At 38.0% G+C, this 22,382-nt stretch overlaps 1 protein-coding gene across 7 annotated transcripts in view; it reads left to right on the forward strand.

The window, feature by feature from the left end:
- Positions 1–20,208, forward strand: part of sertad2b (SERTA domain containing 2b) — a 41,724-nt gene extending 21,516 nt beyond the window's left edge. For 4 of the 7 annotated variants that reach the window (XM_041250916.1, XM_041250918.1, XM_041250920.1 and 1 more), the window contains one exon: positions 15,113–20,208. In XM_041250916.1, the coding sequence (XP_041106850.1) occupies positions 15,113–16,145 (1,033 nt within the window). In that variant the 3' untranslated portion in view covers positions 16,146–20,208. Of the gene's footprint in view, positions 1–6,230; positions 6,545–12,238; positions 12,352–13,371; positions 13,491–15,112 lie in introns of those variants that run through there. The other 3 variants (XM_041250922.1, XM_041250919.1, XM_041250923.1) reach the window with 3 other exon arrangements.
- Positions 20,209–22,382: the final 2,174 nt, after the last annotated feature.

Genomic DNA, 22,382 nt, shown 5'->3' on the forward strand with positions numbered 1-22,382 from the left:
TACAGGTTGTCGTGTATCACATAATTTTTAAACGTTACAACTGAACCGTCCACCCAGTTGGGCAACGGAAAATCTAGTGCCAGCAGCTAACAGAAGCAGGAACCCTTGGCAGGACTCCTTTAGGAAACATTTGTAAACACTCAAGTGTGCAAGGCGACGAATAATGCACCTTAGACGCTCAACCACCTAACACCCTAATCAGGTGCACGGCTCGGGATTAGTCAACAGTTTATAGGAAATTGCAAAATAGAAGCAGGAACACAAACTATACATTTTAGATATATGCATCTTAACTAAAATTAACACCTAAATGGTGCCTTGCAGAGAAAAATGCTTCCAATATGTTCCATGCAGGAAGTGCAGAGGGAAATCTCCAATACAATTTGCATCACTTTTGCACACAAGTTGTTTGGTATTGTTGGTGGTGGTGTTTTTAAAATACATACACCGTCAATAAATTACTATTTGATCCAACCAAGTTTCTCAGTTAATTGTTTTTTCATCTTCACTTCTAACTTGGTGTGATACATATACACAGAAAATCATAATTCTGACATTTATTTATATTTTTGTAAAAAAAAAAAAAAAAAAAAAAAATGGGTACTGTTTATGTACAGGCATATTGCTTGTCAAACTAGCAATAGGACTGCTTTATCCAGTGAGGCTATCCAGATGAAATAAAGCATGCTGAATGAATGATTGTATAGGAGTCTTTTTGGAGTCCGGTCCTTTGGCCAGTGCTTTGATTCTCTTGGTTTTGGTCCAACAGTGGTTTGAAAGAAAAAGAACTCTAACCTTGGTGGTTAGTAGGTTCTGTTTAATAACCATGACAACAGTTAAAGACTGTTTCAGACTCTCCTCCCTGTCTGAGTACAACAGGCACCAGGGTGTCTCCAGTGGAAAAACCTTAAACACAATGTCGAAGCCAAAGCCTACTTAATAATAGGCTACCAGCAGTGGCTAACAGGGTGACAGAAATAGTTCTAGTAGTAGTTTGTGTGTGTTTTTTTATGTTTGTCTCTTTTAATGATTGCACAGTTTAACAAACAGCTTGATTAGAAAAAGGTCTGCTGGGTTGGAAAGGCTGAAGTGTGCGAAGCGACTGCTTTCGCTCTTTTCCTGAGCTACATGTAGATGGCTGAAAGATAGATGGGTGCCAGATGCAGTATGGCACAGGTTCAAGCAGCTGCTTCTGTGTCTGGCTTCATTCACTTAGCAAGCAAGCAAAGCCAGCCAGCCGCAAGATAAGAGTGAGGTGGCAAAATACAAACTCCACACCAGGATGACTGCTCATTGTATATTCATGTGCCTGTAACACAAAATAGAAAGGATCTAAAAAATAAAAAAATAAAAAAATACTGAGATTTCCAGGTGGAAGACACACTGTTTTGTTTTGCATTTGCTTACCAAAGCTAGGTTCACATTATCAATATTTTCATATTGCCATATTAAATGCCTAGCATTATCTGCCCGCAGTCTTTGTCTGCTCATTGGTTGTGAGGCTCTGCAGTAAAACTACAGGACCACTACGTCCAGTTGACAAACGTTTGTAGTACAACCACTCGGTTGCCTCCTATACCATACAGTATTATAATACAGCCATTTAATATGCTATTTAAGATTTGTAACAGATGAATCTTTTCCTCTCCTGCCCTGCTTGTTCTCCCAAGCACTTTATTACCAACTTGGAATAGATCCCTGCTAGATTAATATGAATATACCAGTTTGAAGACTTTTAATGCGGTTGCCTGCTGTGGCCAATGCACAAGAAAAGGGTAACACTATACAGTATTATACTATTATAATTAGTAGTAAACATTCACATCCTGTATAAATTACCAGTTTACAGCTGTATTATTGTCTTCCAGCTACTGTAAGATAATAAGACTGCAATTGCCTCCAGTAGTTAATAAACAGAGAGAGAGAGAGAGAGAGAGAGAGAGAGAGAGAGAGGGAGAGAGAGAGAGAGAGATTTCAACATGAAAGTGCTGCAGCAATGACAAAAAAATATATAACACTGAGTAACCAGGAAAATTAATCAAATCAACTAATTCATAAATAAACCACTTGTGCTTCACTTTCGTGGGTTTGTAATATTGGCAGCATGGCTTTATAAAATGACACCCTTTTTATGTACTTTAAGGTGCCCTCCTTTTATTATACCAAGCGTAATATTGGGTAGAATTGATTCAGTGAGGTTCTGTACCTTGCGCACTGGTCTGTGTTTTGCCCGATTTCCAGGTCAACGTTCTTTTAATTTCTATCAATTGCTGTGGAGTGGTCACCTGCAGTGTTGTCAAGTTGATCCCCTACATATTCTGTGGGGTTTGTGGAGGCATGGGATATCTCTGTAATTTATTTTGTATTAAGAAATGAGTGCCCTTGTGTAGTCTTTGTACTATTTGTTGTATAGGGAATTGTTGCAAATGTTGGGGCTTTTCATATCAGAACATAATATGGATATGTCTTTGTACAAAGTCAGTGCTGGATAAAGGATTTGGAAAAATACTATTAGCATGTTACAGGCTTCTGTTCAGGTCAGCAGTAAGTGTACCCTTTGTATGAGACACGGGAAGACATTACAGTATTAAAACTTTAACAGCTCAACACAAATTGCGAAAAGAGCAGATTAAATGTGTTGAACAAAAGGCTGTTGTCAACTGTGTACAGGAATTGATGAGAATTCTGCCCTTATTCTGTGGGAGTTATTTCCTGTTGTTGACTAGAATTCTTTATTTAGAACCACCTCATTATAGCAGAGTTGCTGCTTACTTACAAATGGTTTTTTTTTTTTTTTTTTTTCATTACTAGAGACAACAAAGTACTGATTAGAGGAGAAACCTCAAAATGAAGCAAGGTAATCACTGGTCCTCTGCTGTTCCTAGTCTACATTAATGACTTAGATTCTGGTATAGTAAGCAAACTTGTTAAATTTGCAGATGACACAAAAATAAGAGGAGTGGCAAACACTGTTGCAGCAGCAAAGGTCGTTCAAAATGATCTAGACAGCATTCAGAACTGGGTAGACACATGGTAAATGACATTTAATAGAGACAAGTGTAAGGTACTGCATGCAGGCAAAAAGTGAAAAGTGTTGAATTTAAATCAAGGAAAGTAATGTTAAAACTGTACAATGCATTAGTAAGACCTCATCTAGATTATATTGGGTTCAGTTCTGGTCACCTTGTTACAAAAAGGATATTGCTCTAGAAGGAGTGTAAAGAAGAGCGACCAGAATTATTCTAGGTTTAAAAGGCATGTCATATGCAGACAGGCTAAAATGATTGAATCTATTGTCTTGAACAAAGAAGACTACGCGGCGACCTGATTCAAGCATTCAAAAGTCTAAAAGGTACTGACAATGTCGACCAAGGGACTTTTTCGAACTGAAAAAAGAAACAAGGATCAGGGGTCACAAATGGAGATTAGACAAAGGGGCATGCAGAACAGAAAATAGGAGGCACTTTTTTACACAGAGCATTATGAGGGTCTGGAACCAACTCCCCAGTAATGTTGTTGAAGCTGACACTCTGGGATCCTTCAAGAAGCTGCTTATGAGATTCTGGGATCAATAAGCTATTAACAACCAAATGAGCAAGATGGGCCAAATGGCCACCTCTCATTTGTAAACTTTCTAATGTTCTTAACAGCATTAAATTAGTAAAACAAAAACACAACATGTGTTTTATTAGGTTGTCTTTAGAAAAAGAAAGCAATTAGAAAAAAACAAGTCAGCTAACTTTGGTTAATTTGGGTGAAAACATTATTTTGGTAAAGTGTGTTTTGCTTTTTTTTCAAATAGGTTTTGTTGCTTGAGAAATATGATAAGTGATTAATACTAGTGACAAGCAGCCATCTGTCAAACCACATGCTAGAATAAGGAATAAGGCCAAGCTTCTCACCATGATTAAATATTATCCAGCTGTAGTTTATTCTGGCAGGGTATAGGTTGATCAATTGGACCTTTTAGTGACCTGCTTGTCCGCATTTAACTTTTAGATTTATTTTGTTCAACAACTAAAATTGTACTTGCTACTTTAGGCAGTAGGTCTGATTTTTGATGGTATACTGTGGTGTTTGTTATGACGTTGCAGAAGAAAGAAGAATCTGTTGAAGTAAGGTAGTAAATAACTTACTTTCAATAAGAGAAATGTCCCCTCTGCGTGTATTTCAGTACAACCTTTGTATTGCATCATTCTGTGATCAAATGGTTGGTTAATTTAAAGTTTCAGTTCATATGTCTTCAAAGAGTTGAATCTGTGTTAAAATACTTAGTAATTCTTGTGTCTAGTGAATGAATTGTTTGATATCAATTGATTATTTTACTGGTTCAGAAACTTTTGAAGCTCTTCTAGTTATGTTGTGTTTTTTTTTTTTTTTTTTTTTTGTTTTTTTTTTTTTTTTTTTAGTTTCTATTGACTGGTTATTTATGATAGTATACAAAGATTTACCCATTCATAGCTTATCTTGCAATGAAGCCAACAGTATAGAGCACAGAGCTTGTGCCAGCCTGGGCCTGTTATTTTGTTGTGTACACCTGAGCCATGGGGAGTGGGGTGAGATGAGTGGGATATTGCCATCTGGGCAGAATGATTTTATGGTCAGTTTAGTCTTGGATAGATATTGACCCCACAGCTTGCATGTGTAACATGGTCTCTCTCTCTCTCTCTCTCTCTCTCTCTCTCTCTCTCTCTCTCTCTCTCTCTCTCTCTCGCTCTCTCTGAGAGCGAGAGAGAGACTGCCCATTTCTTATTCTGTATTTTATCTTTCATCTGTGTGTGCCTTTTTTTTTTTTTTCTACTTCTCTTTGTCAACAGAAGTGTGCCCTAGGCAGCAGGGCTGAAACCGTCATTCTTAGTGGAGTTCATGCTGCCCAGACCCTTTGGCCTTGAAATACTACAGGAAATGGGTTGAACATCTGTCACCATTCTACTGGCCAAGATTAAGGTCCGCAGCAGAGCCTTTAACACAGAACGGGTGCCAAGCCTCTGTTATCGATTTAGAGTAGTGTGTTGAATTTGAGTAGCACATGGAAGGCTGCAGTGCTGTTGCACTCCACTCTGTTTCAGTAAAGCACAGGTTGAACTACCTGCTTAACTGGTTCTCACCAGTGAGTGAGATCTGTCTGTGAGGATAAAATATCTCGTAATGATGACAAGCCACCAGCATTCTCATTAGGGTGCTGTAAAAGGAAGTGCAAGGCAGGGACAGAAGCAGTTGTTAAAGTACACAGCTGAGGCTTATGCAAGGAGGCGTTTTACTGACGTAGGGTTTTTTTTTTTTCCTTAAAGATGCAGTACCCTCCTTTTTTTTAATATTTGAGTATATTTTGTACTTATTTTCTTATGAGCTCTTGGTCAGTATACTAAAAACCTGAAGGTATTGCCTGTAAAATGTAATAGTATAGCAGGAAATGGTATTTGTAACCTGCAGCTTGTTGCAAGAACATCTTCTGCAAGTAGGCTTCATAGTAAGATACGTCTTTGCAGCTGGGCCTTCTTTGAAGAATGTAGACAGGCAGTCAGTCATGCTGTAAGCATGTATTTTAGTATACCATGAAACATTATTGTTAGATGTCACAGCTTAGACAAATCTGAATTTAAATAAATAAATAAATAAATAAATACGTTTTTTTTCCCAAGGATGGTGGGCTTCAGTTTGCTCACATTGCTCCTACTTTTTTTTTTTTTTTGGTGTAAACCTTGTGTACATTTGTTTAGATTTTTTTCATTTTGGTGCACTGCAGTTATACCTTCTTTCAAACATTGTATATACTGTACCTTTGCTTTGGGGACACAAACTACTCCTAACCCCCTTGCAACTCTAAAGACACAAATGTGTTGTAAAATCCCAGTTGCTATCCAGTTCCTTCACACGCTCAAAAGTCGTTTTAAAGAATGTTTTAGTAAGCCTGATTTTCAACAGACTCCATTGCTTTCAGTCGAGGCAGATTTATATTCCTATTTGTGGTCCCTTGGGACAAAGACACATGGAAATGACCAGAGAGACGGGAGCCCCCAGGTGGAGTTCTGCTCTGATTGGCTGCTTAGGGTTAGTAGAGGCATGTGTATCCTGGCTTGCTCTCTTGCTGTAAAACTGCTTCTCCAGCTGCCAAGTAAAGAAAGGAGAGAGAGAGAGAGAGAGAGAGAGAGAAAGAGAGAGAGAGAGAGAGAGAGAGAGAGAGAGAGAGAGAGAGCGAGCGAGCGAGAGCTGGACACAGAGGGTGGGGGAAAGTGAGGGGCGGACCACGCGTATTGGGGCTCAAGCAATTCAGCAGAGGAGCTTTAAATACGGTATTCTTTCACGAGCAACGCTGTGAGTAGTGGCAGTAGCTCTCGGTGTTAATGTGTATTGAGGGGTTTTTTTGTTTGTTTTTTTTTCGTTCTGTCGCCATTGTTTAAGTAGTCCGTGCTCACACACAGCCAAAGGAAAAGAAAGCGGCTGCATGTTAAAAGTAGTCGATGCAGCGACATATGGACCCGGCGCTGTTTTTCAAAGTGTGACCCTGATGCTTCATTTTAATTCTCAGGTGGAACTTCATGTGGTAAGTTATGTACATGGTCAAAGAAGTGTACTCATTTGAATGTTTATAAGTTTTTGCCTGATAAGAAGACAGCTTTTGCGTGTCTTAGTATCATTTAAATAGGGCGTTACATCTTTATTTTGCTGTTGTCAAACTCGCAAAACCAAATGCAACATAGGTTCATGACACTCCGGCAGTTCACCAGTCTGTAGCAGTCTTGACTGTACTTTGTCTTCCTAGGAGACGGGCAGTTGTGTAACTCACAGAATAAAGCTGAGTTCATTGCTTACAGTAAATTGGTAGAAGTTTTTATTTGCAGATTATGATTTTTATAATTGTAATGTCACAACATGATCGATGGTGTCTTTCATTAGCAGCGTTGTTCTTTTGAAAATGTTTGCATAAGAAAGGGCTGCATCTGTCACAGTAACGTGCAGGGTTTGACCTCCCAGTCCAACCTCTTCATTGAGATTCTTTTTTTTTTTTTTTTTTTTTTTAACTCGTATGTTTTTCAATTGTGTCTCGGCAAACTAAGCAACACCACTGGTTTTAAATATGTGCATGTACTCGAGACATTCAGTTTGGAAGGAAGTGTCTTAAGGAATTTATTTGGCTTGTGCAATTCTTGATGTCAGCTGAGCTTGACCCTAAAATTGCAACAGCATAATTAACATGAAACTGGAGACGGCGTGCAGCGTTCTACAGCACTGGGGACTGTGTGTGATTATATATATGTAATGATAAAAGGGATTATTGCTTCTAAAAATAATAAAAACATTTTTACAAGTGCATGTTTTTCAAACATTTTTTCAAAAATATGTGTTATTACTGCATTGTATATGCATTCCGTACCGCGTTATGTAATGCATGCATTTTAATAATAAAATAAAGATGAAACAATATATTGTACGAAATACTCTAGCTGTTAAATACAATTGACAAACACATTAATGTACTATTTAATATACGATATTGTAGGTACTACTTGCACGTCTTGACTGTGCAGACACCATTGCAGACTCTAGTTTCATATTATTTGTTGCAAAGTATAAATGTTCAGTTTTTTGGTGGTGGTTGTTGATCATGTTTTGAATCTCTTCTCCAGTGTGACCATAAATCTATACTCTGTATACATTAAACCTACGGAATCCATAAGGGACATGGTGTGAATTAAAAAAGAAAGTTCATATCTTGTGATCACCATTTGCGATCTCTCTAATACTCTACTAAATTGTACTACTTAATCTTTATGCGTAGTAGTGTTGAAGGTGACGATTTTACGAAGTACTGTTCTTGAAAGTAAAGTTATAGAGTATTGCTATGGTATGGTATAGTTGTAACAATCAAAACACATTTAAATACATTGGTTATATATAAAAAGCATGTTCAATCTATTTTAAAACGTGCCTTTATATTCCCAACCAAAAAGAGTCATTGTGCAACGTACAGCAGTTTCCCATTCTGAAGTAGGCCTATAACTGTGAAGTGATTTGCTGTATTTTCTCAAGCTGTGCTCAGTTTAAGATAGAGCATGTTGCACAGTAATTGCTTTATATTTTGAAGAGCATCTTTAATGCAGTTATTTCGTTATTAAATTCTATTTGTTTTCGTTTTTTCTTTGCTGCCTGTAAAGTTGTCATAAGAGGTCTGGGCTAGACTCTTTTTATTGGTGTTTTTATTTTTTGTTTTTTTAAACACTGGTCGATCCATATTCCTTCTACAAGAGGCAGCATCAGCTCCAAAAAGTAGACAGATGTCTGGTGACCTAATTTTAAAGACCTTGCTGGTGCAAGTTTTTAAACAAAAGAAAGAAAAGTTATTATAAATGTACTGCTGAGTGTGGCCAGTAAGAGGATCACTGCTGTTGGCAGCGAATGTTTGTCAGAAACAGGAGGCTGTGATTTACATAGTCCAAAGAGCACATACTGTGTAAATGAATGAGATCAAGGTCCATTCTGAACTGGCAAAGCATAGATTAAAATGTCATAGATCTCTGTTTGCATTGTACAGCAGGCCTATTAATTTAAAAACTGAAATACTTTAAAATGGTCCTTTTTTTAAATGTTTATAAATCATTTTTCTATTATCAGTAACTTGGTGCAGTTTGAGGTTCACAGTGAGGTTTTGACTGCCCTTCCCTGATGAAAACAGAGCTGAAATTACAAACCCTACAGTGGTACTCGGGAGTCCCAATAGATTTCCATAAACTTGTTATTAAGAAGACTTTTGAACACTAGCCAGTGCATGCGTTTTCTCCTTCAAACACCAGTTGGAGGAGAGTGACTTAACTTCTGCTTCCTTATCCTAGCTTACAGTAGGAAAAGTAAGGACTTCCCCTACCTCTGCACATATTTTTGCTCCATATTGCTGTAGACTCCAGGATTCGGCAAACAATTCCAGTATTATGAAAAGTGAAGCTGGAACCAAATGATTGGGTTCTCTGCAATACCGTGGTTCCGTTTTCAGAGTTCAGACTGATCTTGTGAACTGCAGAGTATGAGTTGTGTAGACCCCGGGCAACAGACAAAACACTCTTTTCATCGTCTTTTTTTTTTTTTTTTTACTAGTACTGTTATATACAGGAAAGATTAACTTGGCGCAGGTTTTATTTAGAGATCTGATCAGGCAATTGTAAGGTCACATTAGTGGTGGTGCCAGTGTAGCTTCAAGCACTGCTCAACCCCACACTCTGCTCTTGGCCTTGCTCAAGCTCAGGGAAGTCCTGAGATGGCTTCTCTTCCCCCTCTCTAAGGGAGGCAGTGACACGTGCACACTCACACTTGCACACTCTCACTTTTATGATTGCTTTGTGTGTATTATTGTGCAAGTACTGTATGCACCAAACGCACCAGGACATTTAAAACTGAATTAACGTTGTTGTTTCAATGTCTCACCATTGAACATGTTATGCACATGTTCAAGTGTCCTTTGTGTAAAAATTATAAATACATTTATTTCTTAAAATATCCCCCAAAAAATTGATAGTGTACATAGAAGGAAGCTTTCACTTATTTTTTTTTTTTCTTCTTTAAAGTATGTCCCATTGGTTCTAGAAAATCACTCCCATTTGTGAAGGTGAGCTGTTCAGTTTACTTCCTTGAATTGAGGGGTTGGTAAGAGCAAAGAGAGAGCGAGAGCACTGTGCTTGTGCTGTTGTCTCTTAGAGGCAGCCTGGCTGCATATTGGAGCTGCCACAAAGCAGGTTTGACAAGTTTTAAATGTCTGCAGGCCAGGACCGTTTCCTTTCAAGAGAAGTGCTGGTTATGGCCAGTGATTTGCTAAGAACATGTTTTCTACTTTCAGCCTACAAAGCACTAATTTACCCATGCCTGCATCTGCATGATATTTGGGGTTTGTACATTTGTATTATGCTGATGCTATTTAACAACTAATTTGAAGTACTCTTCCAAAAATATTATGGCTTAACATTACTTGGCAACGTTAACTTCAAAGTACTTTGTGTATAGACAGTACTTTTTAGACAATTTTGAAAATAAAGTCCTGTAGTTGCTGCTGAATAGGAAAACGTCCATATTCGACGTAGTGTAACTAAATCGTCTGATTGACTGTAAAGAACTTGACTTTTTTTTTTTCAGTGAGATTAAACATATGTGCTTTCTCGTTTTCTCATATATATATATATGTGTGTGTGTGTGTGTGTACAGTAGCACTGGTGATGTGGTCCAGGTTAGCTATTTTAAGCCAAACAGGTAGGTATCTTCAGTTTCAACAACTTAGTGGCTGGGACTTATTTGCAGTTACATTATTGTTCTGACTACTTTAGTGTCTTGCTTACTGTTAAAATAATTTTAGCGCATTTCCTCACATTTGTGGCCATTCAATAAAAATGTTACATTTTTACATTGGATCAGTCATCAATAACTTTGTTGGCCAAACATCCTGCATATTACAGTTGAATGGTCCTTTGTCCCTTCACCTTTTGAACTTGCTTCAAAGTATGGGCCCATAAAGAGGAAAACTTAAGCCACCGAATCTAGCCAAGTTGCACAGGTGAGTGGGATGTTCTTTGACATGCTGCATTGACTTAATCGTGCATGTTAAGCACTCTTTGACAAAAGAAACACCGTAGGAGTGTGTTTTTACACACTGAGATAATATTGCATTTCTTTCATGGGATAATGCTGCTATTATTTGTAAAATAACTTTATTTTACAATTTGCCTGAAGCTGAAATTAAAGCAGTGTGGGTGTCATATTGATAGTTTTAATGTGGTGTGTCTGACCATTGATAAACACTGGAAGCTTGCTGCACCCTCAGGACCTCAAATACTACAGTAAAGTATGCGGCAAGCTAGAGAGAGGGCTAGGCACGTGGATGGAAACACTAGTATCAAATTACTGTATTATAATGTCTCCTCTCTTTCTCTCTCTCTCACTTGCTCGCTTACTGCTGTCAGCTTGTCTTAATTGTGTTACCTGTAACAAAGACTGTTTAACCTAATCTCTTATAAAGACTGTTTACAGTGCACAACTAGCAAGGATGGTTTTCCATTTTATATTTGACACTGTTATAAAGCCTGATTTTAAGTATTTTACATCAGTGTGGTTCAGTAAAGTTTTGTTTTTATGCTGGCTGCATAAAAATATAATTATTGGCCGCCTTGATTGTCTTTAGAAGTAAATGAGATTTTGAGAAACAATAGAATCCATTTTAATTCGTTGCAATGTTTAACTGGCAGGTAATATTAGGTGGTGCTGTACATTAGCTATCGAATTACATTTTATTTGGTATAAACTAAAACAGGATTTCAGAATTTCCAGAAGCTTTTGAAAATCAATTAAAAAATTTTTTAAAAAATTTGCAGATAAATATATAAGTGAATTACTGTAGATGTGTTTGTTTGCTGTTTTGCCTTTGTAATGTCAGATTCTTGATGCTGTGACCCTGCTTCTTGACGAAGGTCCCAGTTTGTGTGTCTATAAAACCTTTGTACTCATTGTGCTGTTTGTATGCTTTTAAATAAATTCACAGACCGTTAGAAAAAGGAAAGTGTTGTGTGCAGGAAACTAATGGATTAGGTGTGCTTTCTACTGTACTGTAAAATGACTGCCAACATCCTCATAAATGCTAATTCAAAAGAATAAGAGCTCTGCCAGTGGTTTTAGCAAAAGAGCTCAAACTGAAGGAACATTTTCACTGGCTGAAGTTGAGATTCAGGTTAACGAGGTGACTAATAAATGAGTCAGATTCAATTTAGGTCAACATTACCTGTACCGCAAACCATTACTAGATGTGCAGCAGTATAATCCCATGAAGAGACTTCCCAGAGAACTGTACAGTACAGTAATCTTGTAGTAATAGTACACTTAGTTGGAATTAAAGAAAACCCACTTACAATGCTACACTAAAAAGTTGACAAATGTTGAAGTGTGTTTGTAGATGAAAAAGTACCCAATGATGTGGTCCTCTTTTATTAATGCGATCTGCGACATAACCCTAGGGGCTGCACAGTACTTGGCCTCCATTACTACTGGAGGGGAGGGGAGGGGAGGGGAGGGGAGGATACATAAGAAATGAATCAGGAAGTAGCCGAGTGCCAGCCCAGCTTTGGGCCACACTTACTACGCTAACCCCTCCCAACTTCTTTTCCAACCTTTGGACTTTGGCAGCCAATCACTGCCTGGCAGTTGTGCTGAGTAACAAAAAAAAGAGAAAAAAAAAAGCAGAGCATGAATCTACAGGGTGGGGCTACTGAGGCATTTGGCTCCTCTGGAGCGTGCCCTGTAGTAAACTCACTTCACTCCGCACATGGACAGATTGGACAGAGGGAGAGACTGCAGCTTCTCCCGAGGGAGACTCCCCACCCAGTAAGTTCTGGTTTTGTTTTGATCTTTACACAGTTATTACAGGACTGTACAGCACTAGTAGTTATATTAGGGTTTTTACTTCCCTCCTTTCTGTAGGTAAATTCCCAGCTGACTTGTCTGTCATGGCAACAGCTAGAGAGCCTACTGCCTGGCCCAGACAATTATACTTCCTGACAACTGTTTGCCGAGAATTGAAATTTGGGCTTGACATTCGTCAGTAACAACTATCACTTTGCACGGTGGTAGGAGTTTAATGGATCCGTTTGTGAAAAGCCAAGAAAGGAGCAATGGGAAACCTACAGTAACATAGGACAGCTTTTGGGAATCCAGTGCGCATGGTCTCTATTATTAAGTCCTGATAGACAAAAGCATTTTTGTTGTTTGTTTTTTTGCAGCCTAAGCTAACGTAGTTCTAATTCAATGAGAGGACTATACTTTTAAATGTTAATTTTGCAATTATGATTTGGTGAGTTTTTTTTCTCTCCTTTTGTATTTAATAATTTATACATTTTACGTTTTTAGAAACCTGTATAGAAAGACTTTGATAGTCTTTCTGGTGGTTTTTGAGGCAATTTTCACATGGCATAGAACTGTGCAGGTATGCCTATTTTATACTAATTGTGTAACATAAAGCAGATCACAGTAGAAAGGTAATGACAGTTACAAATAGTTATGTAATGTTTACAAAGTTAATAGGAAAATTTACTGAACACGTACACACTCAAACACGTTTTGCATATTGAATAAAAGAGTTAATATTTAAAAATGCTTGTTTTATAAAGCTGTGAATAGTATAATTAAAGTTGATTCCAGTTCCTCTGGGCAGGTTCTTTACTACCTAGCCTTTTCTAGGGGAGGTACACTTGTCTTGACATGCCTGGGTGCCTGGTTAGAAAGCAGGGAGGGCGGGCCGCAGTCCGCAGTCAGTGACACTTGCGTGATACCTCTGATATTTAGACATTTTCTACAGGAAGTTTTGAGTCACGTTTAGCTTGACAGACTTCCTGGAAATTGTTGTCATAAACGAAGTGTAGTAAAACTTGTACGTGGATTTCAAGAAGTATGCTCTCGAGACTCTCTTCACTTGTAGATACTAGGAGTTAACTGGAAAATCTGAACTCGAATCTCTATTTCAGAAGGTAAGACAATACGTTTTGGGATGGCTAATTAATGTTAATGACATTTGAAAAACAACTTGAGAATATAAAGTAGTACCGGCTTCAATTAATTGGTTTTAAAAGGGTCAGGATTTTGATTTTGACTAATATGAAGTACAGAACCTGAGAGGTATTCTGGAGTTTAGGGTGTTTTGAGAGATTAGATTAGATTTGAGGTTACTTTTATTTAAATGTTTCTATCTTTCTCTGTATATCATACTTGGGCATGTTTTACTCCTATCTAGAGAACCAATTATCCAATTGGGCTGAAACTTGATAAGGACGCACATTCTTTGTAGACAGCTGTCTGTATCAAACATACATTTTCATAATGTAGATGGAAGTAATGGATTATTAGTTTATGACACTCACCCCCACCCCACAGTGTGATGTCATTTTCAGACACAGCAAGGGGAGAACACATAATGTATAAAGTCAGGGCGATTCCAGGATAGATAGATGTCTTTTTACTGAGTAACTCGGTTTGCGCTAATGATGAAAAATCAGGTGAAACAGTCTTCACTTACTGCTTTCACAAGCTGGGGTTTTGTTACACTATACAGTATTTATTATTTAGTGGCTGTAGGTGCAGAGTAGTGGTAGTTTATATCTTCCAGTAAGCAAGTATTGTGAAGGTCAGTTGTACAATGTTTTAGTATTGCATGTTGCAAAGTCCATTGTAGTAATCATTTCAAGTAGTATTTAAGAATGTTGCCCCACAGTATTACAAAGATAATACTGAATTTAGATATTTTTTTTCTCTCATTTGTTGTTCAAATGAGTTGTTGGATGTCATTTTTCTTGTTTCAACCTAATTGGCTTGTTAATGTATTGGGCTTTTAAGGGCTAGCAGTCAGTTGTATTGTTGTTTTGAACCTGAAGTTTAATTAGGTGATTTGATTTAATGTTGGATTAAACATTCACACTAAAGAGTACAAACCATTAAGCTGCCGTTTGTTTTATTTAACATTTTCTGATTTACATAAATATTTCATATTTAATGATGCCATATTTGGGGAATTTGCACGAAGTGGGAGAGAGCAAAGCAGTTTCCATTTTGGTGAAGCTGGTAGAAATTGTAAGTTCTGTTGAAATTAATGAAGCAGGCATATTCTGAAGAATGAGAACAGATGTCTGCTCACTTAAGGACCTGCACTCTGACACAGACTGCATGTCCAGAGGCATCTGCAAAGCCTCCTTTAGCTACTGCACCAACATTGAGTTATTTGAGAGAGCATGTATACAGTAGGCACACTGGGTTTTAAATAGATCTGTGTACAGTGTGCATGTGAAAGCGATGATTTTGGATAAAACGGGGTTAATGTCTGCTTTGGTATAGTGACCTGGACTCCAGGGCTTGTAATGTATTATTACAGGAAAGCACAATTTGACAAGTAATTGCATATGAATGAGAAATGTTTTTTTTTTTTTTTTTTTTTTTTTTTCTTATTTCCTATTGAGTTCAAGTTAAGTATTCCTCAATTCAGGTTACACTTATTCTTACGAACAGCCAATACTTCAAAGTGTACTGCAAAGTAAAACACTACCTGCTGTTTTCAGATCTGAAAATGTAACTGTCCTTGTTTTGTATTGCTCTCTTGCAGATATATGTTGGGTAAAGGGGCGAAGCGGAAGCTTGATGAGCATGAAGACGGGCTGGAAGGCAAAGCGGCATCGGCGGGGGGCGGCCCGTCGAAGGTGTCCTACACCCTGCAGCGGCAGACCATCTTCAACATCTCCCTCATGAAGCTGTACAACCACCGGGCGCTGACGGAGCCCAGCCTGCAGAAGCGAGTGCTCATCAACAACATGCTGCGGCGCATCCAGGAGGAGCTCAAGCTGGAGGGCAGCCTGCGGCCCATGTTCTTCGCTGCCTCCCAGCCGCAAGATGACCCCCTGGACGAGGGCTACCGGGAGGCCCAGCCAGCCTTCAGCATCCTGTCAGCCACTGCACAGCCAGCCCAGCCCTCTGCTCTTACAAGCACTACACCACTAGAGTCCTGCCTCACCCCTGCTTCCCTCCTCGAGGATGATACTTCTTTTTGCACTTCTCCTCCAAGTCTGACTCCCCACCCCCAGCACGACGGGCCTACCAAACCACCTCCACCACCCCCGCTGGTGGCTATTAAAGACAGTTTTTCCTCGGCCTTGGATGAAATAGAGGAGCTTTGTCCCACATCTACCTCCCCTGAGACCGCAGCAGTGACAGTGACAACACCCAGAATGCCACCGCTGTCGCCAGCACCTGTATTAGACTCTAAAGACCTTGAGACCAACGTCTGTAGCCAAAAGTTTGAGGGACTGGTCACACAGCAGGAGAGCAAAGCATCAGCAGCCGCTGAATCAAAGCTAGTGGACTCATCGTCGCCCAGTAACTTTGAGATTACGACTTCCACTGGTTTTCTCACAGACCTGGCCCTGGATGACATCCTGTTTGCTGATATTGACACCTCTATGTACGATTTTGACCCATGCACGTCCACTACGGGGACCACCTCCAAAATAGCCCCTGTAACCGCAGACGATCTCCTCAAAACCTTATCTCCTTATAACAATCAACCAGTCACCCCAAATCAGCCTTTCAAAATGGACCTCACAGAGCTGGACCACATAATGGAAGTACTTGTTGGCTCTTGATCAGAGAAAAAAAAAATTCAAGAAACCTTTACTTTGTATTTGTATAGTTTTTTATATAAGAAATTGATGGTGATAATGACACCCTGTACTTCACAACACTGTGCATGCTTCCTTGCTTGCCTTTCAGAAAAGAAAATGAGGATCACACTAGGCTTTTAGCAGAATTCGAGTGCCTTCATCTGTGTACGACCACTTTGTAAATTCTGGTTCTGTGTAATTTTTTTATTTTTATTCTTCATTGAGAGAGATGTCTACCTGTAGAAAACAACAGTTCCCACGAACAGTTATGTTCTGGTGCAAAGAATGGACTTCAAAATGTTAAGCACAAAGAATATTCAGAGAGCGTTGAATTGCATGGGCATTTCTGTGGATTTTTGGTTTTCAATAATGTTTATTGTAAGAGAATTTTTTATTTAAATTGTGTTTATTTTTGGTTTTGTTTTCCGGAACATAAAGGCGGCCGATTTTAAAAGTTCTGTGCTTATCGACATTACACAGCTGTTTAAAAACTGCTGCCCAAATTTATTTTATATTTTTGTACAAATTCTGCAAGTGCTGGTATTGTTTTCTAAAAGAGAAAAAAAAAAAAAGTTTCTACATAAAGTAGCTATTTTGACAGGACGTGCTCCAAGACATCCTGCTTACTTCAACTGTACAAGATGGACTTGTACTTTTTATACAAATAGTGTGATGTTTTTATATGTGAATAATGCAAGTACTGGATCAAACAAGTCTGCAATATAAGTTTACTGGATGCAAATACATGTGCTTTAGGGAAGGTGAGGGTATTTCAATAGAAGGTTCACACATCTATTTGTGAACTGCAGCGTTCAAGTTTCTGGATTACTAAACTGGCAATACATTTTCTTGGTAACCACTCACTGTGACAAACTAACGAAGATAAGAGAGAAATCAGAAAACCTAAGACTGTCATATCCACAGCCACTAAACGAAGGCTTACAGTATCTATTAGTTTCAAAAGCATTGTATTGATTGGCAACCATTTTTCATAGTTGATTTTTATATTAAGATATTGGAGTACACGCTAAAAGCTGACCTTAAGGGGCAGGTATGAATGGGAAAGACATTTTGTGGTTTAAGATTAGAAAGAAAATGGTTGATTTGTTGTTTTAAAAGCCTGAAAACGTGTTTACTTACATTAAGTTTTGAATTGAAGATGCAAGCAGTGAGTGATTTTTTTTTTAATTTATTTTTTATTACAGGCAAATGCATCATGTGGTTTGCTGCAGTGAAACAATTTCGATTCATAGTTACAGAATTTAAAGAATTCTTACTCTGATTTTGTTACCTTAATACAAAAAATATTATAACGTTTAAGTGGTCTTCATTCTACTATACATGACTTGATCTGACATTCCTAATGTGGACAGTATATAAGAAAAAGCATCTTCCAGAGTCATTCAACCCAAGCTTTCATACAGCTCACAATTGTCTGTGTTGAGAGCGCTGTTTTAAAACAAAAGTACAGTATGTGTACGCGTCACATCCGTGAATCCCATTTCTCGCATGAAGAAACTAGCAGCTGATGACCTGTATGTGACCTGACATCACTTCTAAATCTGGAGCCAGCAACATGACATCGCTTGGCATTTGTAATATGACTGGTCGGTTGTTTCACTGATGTAACTGCTTTACAATTTCAAAACCCTTTATTTAATTTTGTTTTACCATCAGTATACAGGTGAACCTAGGTTTTTATATGCATGTTTTCCTCTGGATCTACGACCTTTCTTTACAAAAACTTAACTGCACCAAAAGCATATTTTAATTAATTGTCTTGTATGTTTTTTTTTTTTGTTTAAGTATATAAACTATTGCAATGTATCATGCCTGTTGCCAAATTACTATGGCATTTGTAGCTTTTTAATGGTACTCTTTAGCTGTTTGTGTGCAGGGTTACAACTTGTATTGTTGAAAATGCATATGGCTTCTTTGAAGAATAACTCTTAATTTATTTAAGGTTTTATTTGTTTGTTTTACGCCATCCCTTTTCTTTTTTCTTTCTTTATTTATGCTCTCTCCTTGTCATGGATAAGGTTGGGTCGGTTTTGTTTTAGGGCAAACTGGCACTTTAACCCGCTGCACAGATTTTAGGAAAGCTACCACGATGAAGGAATGCAGATTTTCGTTTATGCACTTTTTTTTTAATTGGGTCTTCATTTATATCTGTACTGCAATTTTTAAAAAAAGGTTATATAGTAAAGCTTTTCGATAACCACTTTAAGCAGGGATCTTTAAAGGGTACCTATAGAAGGTAGCACATAAAGGGGAGTGGCGTGTATTCAGTTGTAGAAAGCCAGTGTTAGTAGACTTATTTGGGACCATTGACTGGAATTCTTTTTTTGTTGTTGTTTTTGCTTTTAAACTGACACATTCATTCCTAGTTTGCAAATGCTGTTTTACCTTTCATTCCTTTAAGCTCTGTAATACTCAAACCTAAAATGTGATTTTTTTTTTCTCAGCTACAGGCTAAAAAGTGATCTGATCAGCTGATGTAAGCAGCCCCACATTTACATCACCCCCTCTCAAAGGCCCATCTGCATTTAAATATAGCAGTCTGTCTCGGAGGAGGTGCATTATAAAGAGAGTTGAAACTGTGAACAAAGGCTTTTTTTACTCTGTGTAGGGGAATGATTTTAACAAAAAAAAATGTTCACGCTGTTTAAAGTGGTTATCTTAAGTTTTTATATGTACTTCAAGTACAATAGACAAAAATGCCTTTTCAAAGTTTAATTTTATATCCTGCTGACCACAGGGTTCTCACACAACCAGCCTGCACAAATATGGTGTCTTCCCATCTACTGTTGGGTTCTTTGAAGTGAATGCCAATAAAGATTACCAGAGGCCAGAATGGCAGTAGCATTTCAGATCAATGTGTCTCTCCTCTTAAAACAAATCTGAAGTTAAGAAAAAAAAATAAACATAATAAATCAACACAATTTGCAGCACACTTCCTTATACTTTTCTGTAATTTCTTCTTCTGCTTGATGTGCATTTAACTTTGAAGTAGTGTTGCAGGGGTTGCATCATGTACACAATAACCTTGTCAAGGGCAGTTGCAGTGCAGCCATTTGAGAATAGAGAAGGACTCTTGGTGAGGAATAATATATCTGGGGGGGGGGGAGTAGTATTTATTGTACAGAAGTAAATTGAACAATTATGAAGTGACATGGAGAGAGCAGACTGGACAACTACAAAAAAGAAAACCTGGGTTTTGAAGTGATTTTTGTTTTCATTAAGTTATTTATTCTTTATTTTCTGTGTAAATATATTTATTTTATTGTGAAGCTAACATGTGGATTGTAATGTGTACAGAATGTATGGTAGGATTGTACTTTCCTGCAGGAAGGTATATTTTGTATTGAAAGGGGGTGGAAGCCATGTTCAAGGATTGCATTTTTTCTTTTTTTTTTAAACAGTATATATGTTTTTTTCTGTCTGATTCTTCGTTCACACACCATTACCCCCACCATAACCCACCACCACCTCACAGTGCAAGGGGCTTCAGTTTTAAAGCATTGTTTAATTGTATAGAAAGGGATATGCTATTGTACTTTTATTTACATATGGTTTCTAAACCAAAGCTTGCTTGACAAAGTAGGACGTCGGTGACTTACGCCAAACTAAAAGACACTGCAATGCTTACATAAACTTAAAAATATTATTTATTCACTCCCCCCCCCCCCCCATGTAAAGTTGAGTCGACAGTACCTTAAGGTTAATCGGTCCCCTTTGTTGTGTTCATGCTGTACGCAGACAATCCTTTCATTCTGGAAAAGGGGAGGTGGTTGTGTGAACTCTGTCGGATCTGGGGGAGGGTTTGTCTGCTGTTTTGAAAGAATGCTGTATTTGTTTCACAGACCCTGGAGCTGTGCCTTTGTCTATGCAATATTAGCAACATATTCATCTGGAAAAAAGAATAGATTACTGTATTCAGAAGGTATGGACTGTAGTACAAAAAAAAAATGGAACAGATGTACATGAAATTCAAGCAGTCTTACTTTTGTAGTTTTATATTATACAATAAACTGTAAAAAATAAATGAGTGTTTGTATTGCTCTTTATATATATATATATATATATATATATATATATATATATATATATATAAAACAAATCATAGATTAGATTTTTTATGAATTATGGAAAATGCAGGACTGGAGAATGGAGTAATTTTTCTGTTTATCCACTGAGTAGCTATAGTACAAACTTGCTAAATCGTGTGTGTTTTTAAGAAGACAACCAAACTTATTCCTCTTGTGACCTGAGATGCATTACAACCCTGGACTCCAGAAGTCTAAGCTAGAACCTTACTTGTGGCACTTTCTCACTTGTGTTTTATCTAGTTTGGACATCTACCGCAACAGTCCATTTGTCCATTTATGCCACTTCTAGCATTAGGTAAAAGTATCCGAAACTGTCAAGTCACAGGGTGTTTTGTTTTAACCCTTTTTGGTCTAGAGATTAAAATTAGAGTAATGTCCGTCTTCCCTGTGCTCAAAGAATAAAAAAAATGTGGGGAGAGAAAGGGTTAGCTGGTTTAGTTTCACCCAACGTGACACATGGATGAGTCAGCCGCTTTCATCTGGCTTTGTCATTCTGCTCAAAAAGTTGTTAATTAGTTTGGTAAATTTAGACACTGCTGAAAGAAATGAACAATTAATGTTAATTGGGGTAACAAACACACTGACAATGGTATCATGAATGTTTTAAATATTGTGATCACTTCTAAAATATATTTGTTATCAAATTAAGAAAGTTGTATTGTTTGCACAGAGAGAAAGGTTGTGTGCGTGTGTAAAAGCTAGAGTAGTGCCTATGTATTTTTAACTGTCATAGCCCGCTATCCTTTTTTAGACTTTTTCGGTCTCGTCGCCTCAGTACATACATTAGCTTCCCAAGTTACGAACTCCTTACTTACAAACAGTCAAACAAACCCATCCCCTGGCTCCTGGCTACTAGTAAAAGAAAGATGCAACAATCAGAAACAGGACAATTTACCAGTTAAACAGAGTTCACGTGACTTACCTTCTATTCCTCAGCCCTTCTACTGAAGAAAAGTGTGACCATTTATTTTTTACAGTACACATACAGTCAATAGTTAGAAGTTGTTGCATAGAAACATCCTTAACTTCTACTGTGGTTTTTACTGTAGATAATTGTATTTGTTTGAATAGAATATTCCTGTAGCAGTATACATATTTTTATCTGGATGCATCATAGGCTGGGCATGGAGAACATCCAGACCCTTATGCCTCTTTTCCACTGTACAACCAAGCTGCGCCAGGGCCGTACCGAACCCTCACGGTGGAAAAGAAAAAAGGTTTTAAAAATATGATTTGTCAAATATATGCCGGTTTAGGGAAAGTTGTTGTTTTCTAGTTTTTTTCTTTGAGTGCTTAAGAAAAAAAAAAAAGAAAAGAAAGATGCTCCAAGAGTGCAAGGAGAGCCATGGTTGCATGCATGGTACAGTATTTAGTTTGACTATTTTTGTAAATACTTTTAGAATTTATTTATTTTTATTAATATAGCAAAGGTGAAGGATAAGACATTTGGTATAATTTTGTGTTTTTGAGTGTGTGTTAAGTGTACTGTACTGGTGGTTTATGTCCATTTGCATCAACTCGTCAGAAATTTGGACATAAACTTTTTCATTTCTGATGCATGACTCCAGATCTTCCTGAACACTTCTATCTCCCCACAGAGAAACTAGAGCCTGCACTTCCTCAGCGTCCCAAAGCTGTACTTTTCTCTCATCACACTCTCTGCCTGCCATGTTTGTTGTTTATCTTTCTGGAATGTACTGACTGATGCAATGTAATGACAAAAATCTTTAATCCCGCCCCTGGCTCGGCTCGGCTCGCAGCCGGATTCAGATGTCTTGTGAGGCTGGAGTTTCATAGTTTGGGTCTCACTCAGTTGGACAAGTAGCCAGTGGAGAGCCACCCATACCCAAACTGTACCGAGCCCTCACAGCTCGGATGTGCCAGTGGAGAAGGGGCATTATTCCTTCTGTACCAAGACAGTGCCTGGTGGTGATCAAAGCCAAGACTTGCAGGGCAGTCAGTGGCATATTTAACATCATTTTCTTAGCCAGTTAAAAGGAAGACAGATCAGAACATTTTTTTAATTTGTAATAATATCTTTATTTTTATATAGCACCTTTCATAGTGGACCACCATCACAAAGCGCTTTACAGAGGTAGGCTGTGAACAC

The sequence above is a fragment of the Polyodon spathula genome, chromosome 5 (genome assembly GCF_017654505.1).
Source record: "Polyodon spathula isolate WHYD16114869_AA chromosome 5, ASM1765450v1, whole genome shotgun sequence".
In the NCBI taxonomy this organism is placed as follows: Eukaryota; Metazoa; Chordata; class Actinopteri; order Acipenseriformes; family Polyodontidae; genus Polyodon; species Polyodon spathula.